The 12408-nt window shown below is 51.4% G+C and overlaps 1 protein-coding gene and 1 long non-coding RNA gene across 3 annotated transcripts in view; both read left to right on the top strand.

Annotated features, from left to right (window-relative positions):
• LOC129392455 (uncharacterized) overlaps positions 1–1574 on the top strand; it is a 10520-nt gene extending 8946 nt beyond the window's left edge. The window contains exon 3 of the long non-coding RNA XR_008618323.1: positions 1486–1574. This is a non-coding gene — a long non-coding RNA (uncharacterized lncRNA). The remainder of the gene's footprint in view (positions 1–1485) is intronic.
• Positions 1–12408, top strand: part of ZDHHC14 (zinc finger DHHC-type palmitoyltransferase 14) — a 271452-nt gene that overhangs the window by 247516 nt on the left and 11528 nt on the right. For both annotated transcript variants that reach the window (XM_024122665.3, XM_024122664.3), the window contains exons 6-8: positions 3045–3147; positions 4430–4539; positions 9321–9423. In XM_024122665.3, coding sequence (XP_023978433.1) covers positions 3045–3147; positions 4430–4539; positions 9321–9423 — 316 coding nt within the window. The remainder of the gene's footprint in view (positions 1–3044; positions 3148–4429; positions 4540–9320; positions 9424–12408) is intronic.

Raw genomic sequence — 12408 nt, 5'->3', positions numbered from 1 at the left:
AGATGCGCAGGCTCAGCGGCCATGGCTCACGGGCCCAGCCGCTCCGCGGCATGTGGGATCTTCCCGGACCAGGGCACGAACCCGTGTCCCCTGCATCAGCAGGCGGACTCTCAACCACTGCGCCACCAGGGAAGCCCTCTGCTGTTTCTTAAACAAATTACTTAACTGCTTCCTGCCTCGGTTTCCCTATCGGTTAAGTGGGAATCTCACTGGGTTGCTCTGAGGATTAAGTGAGTTAATCCACGTGAAGCTCTTGTTTTGTTTTGCTTGAATTTTTGAATTTTATTTTATTTTTTTATACAGCAGGTTCTTACTAGTTATCCATTTCATACATGTTAGTGTGTATATGTCAATCCCAATCTCCCAATTCATCACACGGGAAGCCTTTGGAACAGGACCTGACACACAGCCAGTGACGCCAGCCACTGTTACGAACGATGATGATTATTCCTTCAGACGTCCTGCGGGCGAAGTGGCAGCTGTAAAGGGAGAGGCGGAGGGGCTGCATCTTGCATCCTACCTTGAATTCGTCACTTGGACACAGCTGTGAGCTAACAGTGAAACTGCATTCTGCTATATATAAAATGTTTCCAAGCACATGAGATATTAATATAGAGCACTGCGTATTTGGGGGGTTGCTATAAACATTTAAAACTCCACATCCACTGGTAACAACGCCTCCTTTCGGAGGTAATCATGTAAGTGGCATCACAAAAGGAACAGCAGCCGCAAAAGGAACAGGAGCCGCAAAGGGAGACGTAGCCACGTTAGATGCTATGACCTCCTCCATTTTCACATGCCAGATTTTACATGGTTCACACGTGTGGATGTTACATGTTTTGACATGACCATCATTCTGCCTGGATTGTAAACTGTTGTTGACATCTGAGTATTTCCGAGACCGAAGTTGGGCTCTTCGTGTATTATTCAGTAAATAAATCTTTTGGTTCGGTCTTCATTCTCTCTTTTCTACCCTTGTTTCCATTCCATTTGTCACCTCCTCTTTGACCTTTCTGCCTCTTGTCTTTTCCTTCCGGCCTGTGCAAAGTCACTGCCAGTGTCACCCGCCTTTATACAACGCAGTTCTCCCGACTCAGGCTTCCCACTGCTTCCTCATCATTTTCCCTGGGCTCCACTTCACCTCTGCTTTCAAACCAGCGCAGGCAGGGCTCCCACATGGCTGCCTCCCCCCCATCTGTGTCCTCTTGGGTGGGGAGATGAGGCTGGGAGGAGGGGCGTCTGTGAGCCCTGACGTGTCAGGAGGCGGTTGAGAATGCGATCATCTTTGCTACCTGGGCCACCATCCCTGTGTCCCCATGTGCAGCGAGGCCTCTGCCATAGCCATTTGTCCCCCTGGGTAACCCTGGAAGAAAAGAAGGGCTGGTGGCAGCCCTGGGGAGGGGTCTGCTTCTCTGCCTCTCCTCCCCACCCCTCCGTACTCATTCGATTTTCCAGAATCCACCTTAGTCTTCCTTTTCTTGGTAGGTGCAGCTCCTCCTCCAGCCCGGTCACCTCTTTGCTCCGTGAGGACCGGGCAGCACGCCCACCCCCAGGAGCACGCTGTGTTGGATCCGCAAGGCCCCGCTGTTCTGCGCTGTCCTCACCTTGGCCAGCTGGGCATCCTCCTCTTGAGATGTTCTTTTAATTTCTGGGCGGGGCTTTTCTGAGGCCTTGCAGTTTCTAGAAATTTAAACCTTAGAAAGAAAAATAAAGCATTTTTCCACTTTTCCAAGAGCAGACCCAGCGGTGTATCCTGATGTTGAAAGTCAGTTAACAATCAGGAAGCCCATTCATTCCCCCTGTTTTGTATGCAGCCCCACATGCTGGACTGTGGCATTTGTTAATCATGACGTGGCAGATGATGGCACTGCACTGGATGATACATTCATTTCTCTGCTCTGAAGATAAATGATATCCAATCCTGAAAAAAAAAAACAGTGGTGATGTATTACAGCATGATCTATGGCTTCCATTGTTGGAAGCATTAGGAAAGCATGAGTATTTACTTTCTCTGGCCTGTAATTTATCAATGGAGGATGCATGATGTATATTTAAACTCCCAGACCTATGATGAATTTTTTTTCCCTGAGAAACATCTTTATCTTGTAAATAGAATTTTATAAATATTTGTGGGACAGGAGTATTCTCTAGTCTTTTCAAATTGCCACACTCTTGGCTGATTTAGCTCGTCTGTTGAAGAATGCCAGGCTCTTTCTCCTTTGATTTTAGTGCGTCTTGTGGAACTCGAGACTCCCCATCACTCACAGTCTGGTGTGGAGCCCGGTTTTCTAGTTGCCTGTCAAATAGCTGAGGACAGCCATATGTGTCGGGGTTGGCTGAGGGGCTGGGAAAAGGTCCCCTAAGAAAAAATACCGCTCATCCGGATGCCACACTGAGAGATGGCCCCGCCAGGTCAGAAGCCCATCCGCAGTGGGGGCAGGCAGCCAGTGGGTGGACGGGCCATCCAGGGAGAGAGAAAACCAGGAAGATAAACCCTGCCTGGTCTCAGCCACCCGAGGTCAGCCCTGCAAGTGACTGTCACAGCCTCAAGTCGGGTCGGGAGAGAAACCTGTCAGCGCTACAGTCCCAGCTTTCAGAAGCCAAAGGTAGAGCCTGTGATTGAACTGATGTTCAATATTGGGTCCATTCATCAAAGGCCTGGGCCGCTGCCAGCGCCAGCCAGCGTGCTTCCCGGTTTTGCTGCCACCACCTTTGGCTACACAGTGAGTCACGAGGAAAGGGCCAAGGTCGGGCGGGAAGGACAGAGGAACTGTCAGCCATGAGAAAGGAACGAGACATGTTCAGGGAGCCCACCAATCACTTAACTGAGCACAAACGCTGTGCCGTGAAGGAGAATGTGGCCTCGTGCCTGCCCCTGAGGGTCTCCTTTGGCTACAAGACCACTGATACCAGGCTAGGTGGACGCAAGGGCCTGAGTGAGCAGGGCCTGGGGGCGGTTTCTGTCCAAATCTCAGTCATCCAGCTCCCTGGGGCCCTAAGAACGTCGCGGTCCTACTGGCTGTCACCTCCTTGACTCCGGGTACCGTGCTGGAGGCCGTGGTCTGCTTCTTCTCCGTCTGGTCCATCGTGGGGCTCTCGGGTTTCCACACGTACCTGATCAGCTCCAACCAGACCACAAATGAAGACGTAAGTTCCTGGTGGGGTGGGACGCGGGCGTGTTCTTTTGTGGGAAATAGAGAAAGAAGAGGTGAGGGGCCCAGGCTCCCTTTCCAGATGGGAGCCCCTGGGAGCAAAGAGCCTGCAGGGGAAGCATTTTTCGACATCAGTCTCCAATTTCTCTATTGAGAATCTCCAAACTGTCCTGCTCTCTGACCACGTCACTCAGAACCTAAGATCTGCCGAGTGACCCCCAATTCCAAGGCCCGAGGAGGGATGCTGTTCTATTCCTTTGCAATAATTCTATCAGCAGCTTGTCACCCTGCCCCAATGAAGAGAGACCTCACAGGCTGGCCTCTCTCAGATAACGGCTCCATTTTGTTTTGGGAGGCAATCGCACTGACCCAAAGTTTAACTTTTTATCCGGGATTATCTGCCTGCACTTAATGCAGATGGAGAGGAAATATAAAACCAGAAAACGTAATGCTGGAAAATGTTTCTTCGTGAGCCTGGTCCTTTTTGCTCTGAATATTTGGATTCTGACAGAAGCCTCTGTCAGTACATGAATTAAATGTCTCAGAATTAGGTTGCCTCAAAGGCTTGAGAAAAATCAGTGCTGATGAGATAGATGAGTTCCGAGACTAGTAAGACAGTTATTTGTATATATGGTAACTGAGAACACTAGAAATATCCTGCAGAATTATTTTGCAATACGATGAGGCTGAAATCAGGCTATAAATGGACAGTTAAGGACTTCCCTGGCGGGTCCGATAGGTAAGGCTTCACCTTCCAGTGCAAGGGGTGCACGTTCAGTCCCTGGTCGGGAAGCTAAGATCCCACATGCCTCGTGGCCAAAAACAACCAAAATATAAAACAGAAGCAATACTGTAACAAATTCAATAAAGACTGAACAAAAATAGTCCACATCAAAAAATCTTTTTTAAAGAAATGGGCCATTAGGGGAGGTGTGTTACTCCTCTCTGCTACCATTCATTTCATTACTATTTAACACACTAAATGTAGTATCAAAAAAATCTCCACTGGCCTATGTGAGCTGCCTTTTAAGTACCATGTAGTAGAAATAAGAGATTATTTTCCCCAGAGAATGTTACTTCTCCCCAGTCTGACCTGCTGTTTGGGGATATTTCCAAGTTTGGGGTTAATGCCAGTTTTCCTTGAGAAAAGTACCTCAGTTTCTTCTGCTGAAGAAATGAGTAAAGATCATTGCATTCTTTACAGGCTTCTTCTGATCGGCCCGAACTGGGACATTGGTGTGATGGATACTGTGTCATTGACTATCCTTTTCTTTCAGATTAAAGGATCTTGGTCAAATAAAAGAGGTAAAGAAAATTACAACCCCTACAGCTACGGAAATATCTTTACAAATTGCTGTGTTGCCCTGTGTGGGCCCATTTCTCCAAGGTAAGATTCAAACGGCACGATGCCCTCTAACAGACCTGGGGAAGCACACACCCTAGTGTGTCAGCACAGGCCTCGGGCAGCTGTGACCCGCCACGGCAATGACCGCCAGCCAGGTCAGCACTCCGCTCTGTGCTGCGGAGACGTGGCCTTAACGAAATAGAGATCTGGCTTGTGTTATGCTTGGCATAACTTTCTACTGAATTTGTGTCAAGTTTGGGGAAAATCCCCTCAGGATCGAAACAGGGACACTGAGCCACGTGACCCCATGAATTATGAGATGACGTTGAACATCCTTGATGAGCAGGGAGCTGTCATGAGGGAGCAGGACACAATGTCGGAAGCAATTAGGAAGCCTGTAGAAATAAGTGCTAAGAGCTGAGTTGTGCAGAATAGAAATGCTAAAATAGTTCAGAGGGAGAGATCCGTGTGGGCTGAAGCAGTGGAGATTGTGGTGATGATAAGACAGCAGTCATATTAATAATGGCCGTGGCTGACATTTACTGAATAGCGTTAGGCTCTGTTTTAAGTCCTTTACGTGGATTAACTTTTAAAACCTCACTCTGTACCTATGAGGTCGGTACTATTACATCCCATTATATGGAAGAGGAAACCAAGGCACAAAGAGGTTAAATAACGTGCTCAAGATCACACGGCTGGTAAATGCTGCCTGGTCAGGACTCAAACCCAGGCATATGACATCAGAACCTGTGTGTGTCAATGGTGGAAGCTGCCTCCAAGTCTTGATTATTTATGAGTTACGCCCATGTAGAATATTTCCAACAGATTAGCCAAATCAAACATTATTTACTAAGCAAGTTTTCCAGGTTTCTAGACTGAGTTTCCAAGCCTTCCTCGCTTTTGGCCTCTAACTGTGTAAATGGAGAGAAACCACGAAAGCTACTGGCTTGTGTCCACAGCAGCCCCACTGTGCACTTAGAGCTGCACGGCCAGTCATCACTGACTTGTGCTCCTGGAACACAAAGTTTGATCATCAGCCTCAGTGAAGCTTCATTAGGGAGGGAAGAGTGATTCCCTCCCCCGCCGCCCCCCAAAATATCAAACACATGTTCTCAGGCCATTTATTAATTGGTACTGGATTATAGTTCCTGGTGCCATTGGGTAATTAGAAATTGATCATTTTCCAATTTGGGTCTAGAAAGTTGGGAGCCCAGTGTGCCCCTCGTCCTGAATTTGGGGCCCTCGGGGGCCCCTGACCTGCCCCTCCCAGGCCTCCTCTGAGGAGGGACAGCAGGAAGGGACGGCCAAGGGCTCTGGACGGAAGGGCTGCCTCAGGCCAGGGCGTCCGTCATGCCTGGAGGGTGCCCCTCCCCCAAGAGAGCTCCAGACTCACCCAGGGATCTCTCTTGGGGCTCTTTAGGTCAGAAAAACCCTCTGGAAATGCTTGTTTTTTTCACAATTTAGCTTGTGTTTCCTCCTGGTGTGTGTTTATTTGTGGATAGTGGGGACAGGCCATGAAGCACAGAGTAGAAGAGGCAAAAGAGACCTGAACAAGCATCCTACCCCGTCTCTGAAATAGACACCTGAATCTAGGAAAGGAATGTAGAAGTCTCACGTTTTGCCCGAATCTCTTTTCCCGTTCCCAAGTCTTTGATTTGCATTTGGCGCCATTCTGTGTTGTTTATAGATCAAATCTTGTCATAGCGAAATTATTTCTTCCACAACTGGATTAAATTTGCTGGTTTGGCTAAGTTGAGGCTGTGTTCTTTCCAAAATCCAAGTCTCCCTGGATGGAGCATTTCTCAGGGATGGCCCTCCCCTCGGAAGAGGCTGACCACTTGAGGGTTTGTGCAGGAAGATGGGGCGCTGCCCTCTCTCGCTTGCCCACAGGTCCCCAGAGCTGGCCCGGGCAGAAGTGGGCGGGGGACGGTGTCTGTCTTCGCTGTTCCCTCCTGTCACCTTCCTTGCCCTCTGCTCTCTCTGCCCTGCCTCACCCAACCCCTGTGCGCTCAAAGAGCACCAGGGCCTTCCACGGGCATCCCAGACAGGCCTGAAGAAGGAGCAGTGTCCCTGCCTCAGACAGGGACTAAGGACCACTGTGTGCCCAGCGTCATGTGCCTGGCATGCCTCTAAAGCATTCTTAGTGTAACGATGTACTCACGAGGGAGGGAGAGGGTGTCTTCAAGATTCCCCATGAGAGCCATGGAGCACGGGGGCCAAGACCCATGTCCCATTCCCTGCAGTGTCCCCAGAGGTGGGGGGGGGCAGCAGGGTGGGAACAGCCAGGTTTGGGAGGGGGTCCTCATAACAAGTCTGGCAGGAGGAATGGAAGATTGGAAAGACAGAAAGTCCCAAGGTGTGGTCAGGGTCAGGCCCTACGGGCTGGCGCTGTGGGTCAGCCAGTCGTAAGAATTCACTTGGCCACTGTCCCTGAGCACACGCTGTGTGCTGGGGGCCAGGGATACGCCTGAGAGAACGTCAACAATACAGGTCTGTCCAGGGCAGGTCTGCGCAGGGGGAGGGGCTGGGATGGGGTCGGGATGCCGGTTCCATGGACACCTGGCAGGGCTTCCCAGAGGAGGGGGGTGTAAGGTGTGAACCATTCTAAAGGATCAGAAGAAACTGGGGAAAAGGAATTGTGGGAGGAGAGACGGGACAGCATGTGCAAAGGCCCAGAGGTGAGAGGAGAGCCTGGCTTGTCAGAGGAGGAACTGGGGGAGTGAGGTGGGTCCCGGGGGGCAAGGCAAGAGATGAGATGAGCTTAGGAGGAGCTCGAGGGCCATTCTGAGGGCCGGAAGGAGACTTGGGGCAGAGTGTCACAGTCTTGGGTGCGTGGCTGGTACTTTAAACAGGCTGAACGCCTGGGAAGCAGGCCGAGAACAATTTTTTCTATAATCCCTGCTGTCCCCACTCTTTTGATGACCTAGTTCTTTTTCTGCTCCTGGATGAAATCCCCTGCAAGTCCCTTAATTTCTCCTGTCAGTTGGAAAAAAAAAAGGACTCGGGGCACTTTAATTTCCTCCAAAATAGTGTCATTTCAGTGAATCGGAACTTCAAAGTTCAGTGAAAGTTAACACTTTCCACCCCTTCATCCCTACCAGGGCTGGGATTTCAACATACCTTTGGGAGCAAACAGTGTGTCCCCGACATGCCCCTCCGAGCCAGCTGCACACCGGCTCTCTCCCAGGGACCGAGCCCGGCCCCGCCCCTGGATCTCATCATTGACAGGAGCGGGTGACCCCTCTCCCCAAAACATCCTTCTTTGCCCTTTCCTTCGCTCTTTGACACCTTGAAGGCGGCTGCAGACTTGGTCTGAGAACCCCTTTGACGGTCCTGCATGGGGGTCCAACACCTCCCCTTTGGAGGATGGAGGTTCCTGTAGCCTCTTGTTTTTTCTAAACCTCAGGGGATTTGACTGAAACTGAAGCAGAGTCCCACTTCCAGATCCTGTCATAAGTATTTTTTAATGGCCTGTTAGTCTGTCACCGGAAGACCTGAGGTGGTAGCTGTGATGATAACCCGTATCTTCTGAAAGCCAAGCTGACACGTGGAACAGCCTTCAGCCGCCCGGCCCCGCCCCCAAGAGGAGGAGCGTGTGGGCACGTGGGTGTACTTGGGGCGTGTCCCTCAGAGGCCCAGCCCCACCGCACGGGAGGCCAGGGCGGGAGCCCGGCTTAGTGGCCGAACCTCCTGTTGCCCCTTGCAGTTCTGTCCTTAGACCTGAGGTCAACACGGAGTCTTCACTCAGGGAGGAAAATAGGCAACACTTTTGATGGCAAAGTAAGCTTCACCCTCACCTCCTACCTGGGCAACAGTGCCATAGAGTAAACACAGAAACATTGTTCAGGAAACTTGTCGGTGGGAGACTGAGGACCCGTTTTACTCGCTCAGTCAGAAGCATTTGCTCAGCACCCGCTGGGTGGCAGCTGTGGAGATAATGATGATTAAGAAGACCCGGCGCTTCCCTGGGGGCGCAGTGGTTGAGAGTCCGCCTGCCGATGCAGGGGACGCGGGTTCGTGCCCCGGTCCGGGAAGATGCCACGTGCCGCGGAGCGGCTGGGCCCGTGAGCCGTGGCCGCTGGGCCTGCGCGTCCGGAGCCTGTGCTCCGCAACGGGAGAGGCCACGGCAGTGAGAGGCCCGCGTACCTCAAAAAAAAAAAGACCCCGTTTTTGCCCTCGTGGTGCTTACGCTCCATGACAGGCGCACATGGAAACAGGTGGAGCCAGCATGATGTGATCCGGGGCCCACGTCCTCCGAGGGCGGGACAGAGGGGCCAGAGGCTCCGGGACAGGTGCCATGGGGGAGACGAGGTGAAGCCTGGCCTCGGGAGCTTGCGGGCTGCTCGACAGAGAAGACACTCATATAGATCACTGTGACATCAGGCCAACAGTGGCACGTGCCATCAGGGGGATCACAGGCGGGGTAAGAGAAGCCAGATGAGGGAAGAAAGCGGATACAGGGCCGAGAGCAGGGACTGGAGGCCGAGCAAGCGGGGCTGGAGGCCGAGCAAGGGGGTCTGGGCTCCGAAGGCAGGTGATGGAGGCTGTGCAGGCAGGAGGGGTGATGTGATCGGGACGGGGCGGGAGCGCGGGGCCTGCAGCAGGTGGCAGGGAGGGGACAGATGCTCCAGGCGTATCTAAGGGCAGAAGTGGTAGACTCTGGAGCCTGACCACACATGAAGGCGAGCAAAGGTGTATTCTGAAGTGCCTTGGGGGCCCGTCACAGAAAACGGACCCCCAGACGGAAATTAAGAGAGTGTTGTCGGCGTTTTGGGCTTTGTATTCGCTCTCTGACCCCTGCATTGTTCTGTTTTCTCTTGCAGCCTAATTGACAGAAGAGGGTACATCCAGCCTGACACCCCACGGCCAGCCGCGCCCTCCAACGGGATGGCCGCGTACGGGGCCACACAGTCACAGAGCGATACGGTAGGACCTGCAGCGCCCCACGGGGGCTTCTCTCCCACATCTGTGTTCACTGACCTGTAACAGTCAGTCGCCTAGAAAGCTTCCCGGGACACCCCCGGGCTGGCAGGCTCAGAGAGGGCAAGGAAGTGTCAAATTAAGGCGATATCCGCCGAAGCCTTATGCCCCCCTGCCAACAAGTGGTCAGTTTGTTCGGGGTTGTGTCAGGGAACTACACAACATCTCTTCCAGAAACAGCTTGAGGCAGCTTGCTCTGGAAAGGCCCTCGCACAGAACCGGGCTGCTGTCTGGGGTGAGCTAGAGCTGCCCCAAGCAGGGCTGGCTGTCTGGAGAGTCCCGAGTCCCATGCTGTCCCTTTGCCTCAGTCTGCACCCACTCCCTTAGCCCCTCTTTAAATGTGCAGTGGACTCAGCTGCCAGGTCTCCCCACTTTCAGCCAAAACCTTAGATCAGCCATGCACACCTTAGTGCAAATAAGCAGACAAGCTGTTTATTCATTGACAGCAAAACCTGACTGGTGCCTCTCCAAAGAGGTCCCTGGGTCACGCTTCTGTGGAGGTGTGGGACGGACGCTTTGTTTTCACTCCGCACCTGGGAGACGGGGCAGGGACGGAGTCTTCCCACGGGCACCTGAGCTCACAGTCTGGCTGGCCCTGACCATTCAGTGCCTTAAAATTCTTCAGTGGTCTGTAAGGCAATGGCCTCTCTTTATCAGGAACAAATTCCCCTAAAGAAGTGTTTCTGAAAGGGACCCAGCCTTGTGGCCCACTGTTTGCTCTCTATAGACCTGAATCACCCACAACAGAGTCCATGGCAAACAGGCCAGGACAGCAGAGTGGGTTCAGAAAAGCGGCTTTGACAGTCCAGGACTTGGAGATGGAGCTGATGTGGAAATCTGGGAGCAGGGAGCCAGGGGTGCCTCCTGCCTTTCAGCTTGGTGCCAAGATGACCATACAAATCACCAACAGGAAATAGAAAAGGAGGTGCCAGTTAGGGGGAAGCTGATTTCAGTACGTAGAAATGGGGTACCCTTGGATGCCTGGGGATAGGGGGAGGCGCCCTGCACGTTGCTATATAGAAAGCTCGGGGAAGGTTTGCTTCGCCATACTTAGGAAGGAATGACATGGTTGGTAGCAATTCACTTTGAAATACTGGAGATGTGAATCCATTTTATTCGTTATCCTAGAAGTACCAGTCAATCTAGCATCTAAAAAAAACTATAAGACGTGCTCCTGTTTGTCATCTGAGATATTAATCTGATTTCATCTCACATGCTGGAAGATTATTTTTTGAAATCAGCATTTGTTATCTTTTGCTAACTTTCTCTCCACCCATGCCCGCCAATTCTGCCCCCATCAGGTCAAGTTTCTTTATATAATTGGATACTACTAGTGAGGATAATAGAACAGGATAATTATGGAAGACAATGGAAGGAAAAGCTTTGCAAATGGACAGATTTAAGTACAACTGCACACAGCAGGGAAAGGCAGAGAGCGTGGGATGTGGGATCAGAGAGCCTGGGCTTGCAGTGACTGACTCGGGGCTGGGTGACCTTGGCAAGTCACTTAATCCTGAGAAGCTTAAGTTCCTAAACTGTAAAATAAGAAGGGGATAATGATGTTCACCTCCCTCCCATCACCACTTTATAACAAAGGGCCTGGCACATAGTAGGTGCTGCTTAAACCTTCAACTGAATATATTTGAAAGTTCCCCTCACAGGGGCTTTGCTCAGGGGAAGTTCTGAACAAATATTAGCTTGTTCCTGTCTTCCTTTCCTCATTCCTTTCTTCCTCCAATTTTGTCACATCTGCAAAAGGCTCCACCTTGAATGTGGAACTAGGAACTAGAGGGAAGGAGTTCCCTTTGGTGCAGTGACATGGCAACATGGATTCATGAAGTGATGGCCTTGGTAGAATCAAATTAACCCATGGGCCAAGAGACAGGACATGGCCATTGTACCCACTAGACACCACAGGCAAAGCACCTGTGTGCTTTTCTGGGGACTATGAAAAATTTTAAGACCTGAAAAAAAATTACAAGCTCTGAAACATGAAAAGAAAGCAGCAAAATCAAAATTAATAAATGTTTAATGTCTATGAGACCCATGAATATGTCAACTTCATTAACTGTTCAATTTAGCTTTCATTAAAATTTCATTACATCTTAGAAATGATTTGTAGGCTGGGTTTTTCTCACTTCATAAGAATTCCCCAGCACACATGTGATTACAGAGAAATCATTACCTATTATAAAGTAGTGAGTTGCTTGTAGACAGATAAATTAGAAAGTTAACTGCCTGGGGCCCCCTGCGCTTCCTGTCTTGCCATGCTGCCTGTGTTAGGGGAAACCCAGGTTTCCACTGGGCTTAAGGCTGGGGGAGCTCTTTTTGGTCCCAAGGCGCCTACCCACTGCTGGGAGTGCCCGCCGTACGTCAGAACATGTTCAGGAGAGGCAAGAGCTGAAAGCTCTTTGGGGAAGTAAGATGAGATATGTCCTTCATGGTCCCACAGGCCGGAGCTGGGACCGGAAGGTGGGCCCGGGAGGCAGATCGTGCTCAATCCAAGAGGGAAACGCCCAACACCCAGAGCTCACGGCAGACGGGAGCCCCTGCTGCAGAGGTGTTCGGGCTGAGGGAGGTGGCACCCCCAGCAACGTGGCGACAGAGGAGTCAGCACTGGCGGGAGGGCTGGACATTGACCCTCAGGGTTCCTTCCAACTCAGAGCCTGTCATCCAGGCCACCAGCCTTGTCAGCAGGGCAACATCACTGTGCCAGATAATGGTCCATTCTGCTGTGCATTTATGGCCATTCAGGCACCTAGAGCATGAGCCTTTTTATTGTTTCCGTGGTTCTTTATGGCTTCGGTGGTATAAGTACCGTATTAACAGGAGCACAGGGGGAGGAGACGGTCCCGCACGGGCAGGGCTGGCACTGAGCAGACCGTGAAGCCGGACGTGTCTCCGCCCCAGCCCCTCTCTCCAGTTCATTCG

This window comes from Physeter macrocephalus, chromosome 10, assembly GCF_002837175.3.
Source record: "Physeter macrocephalus isolate SW-GA chromosome 10, ASM283717v5, whole genome shotgun sequence".
NCBI lineage: Eukaryota > Metazoa > Chordata > Mammalia > Artiodactyla > Physeteridae > Physeter > Physeter macrocephalus.
This window is presented reverse-complemented; position numbering and strand designations above follow the sequence as displayed.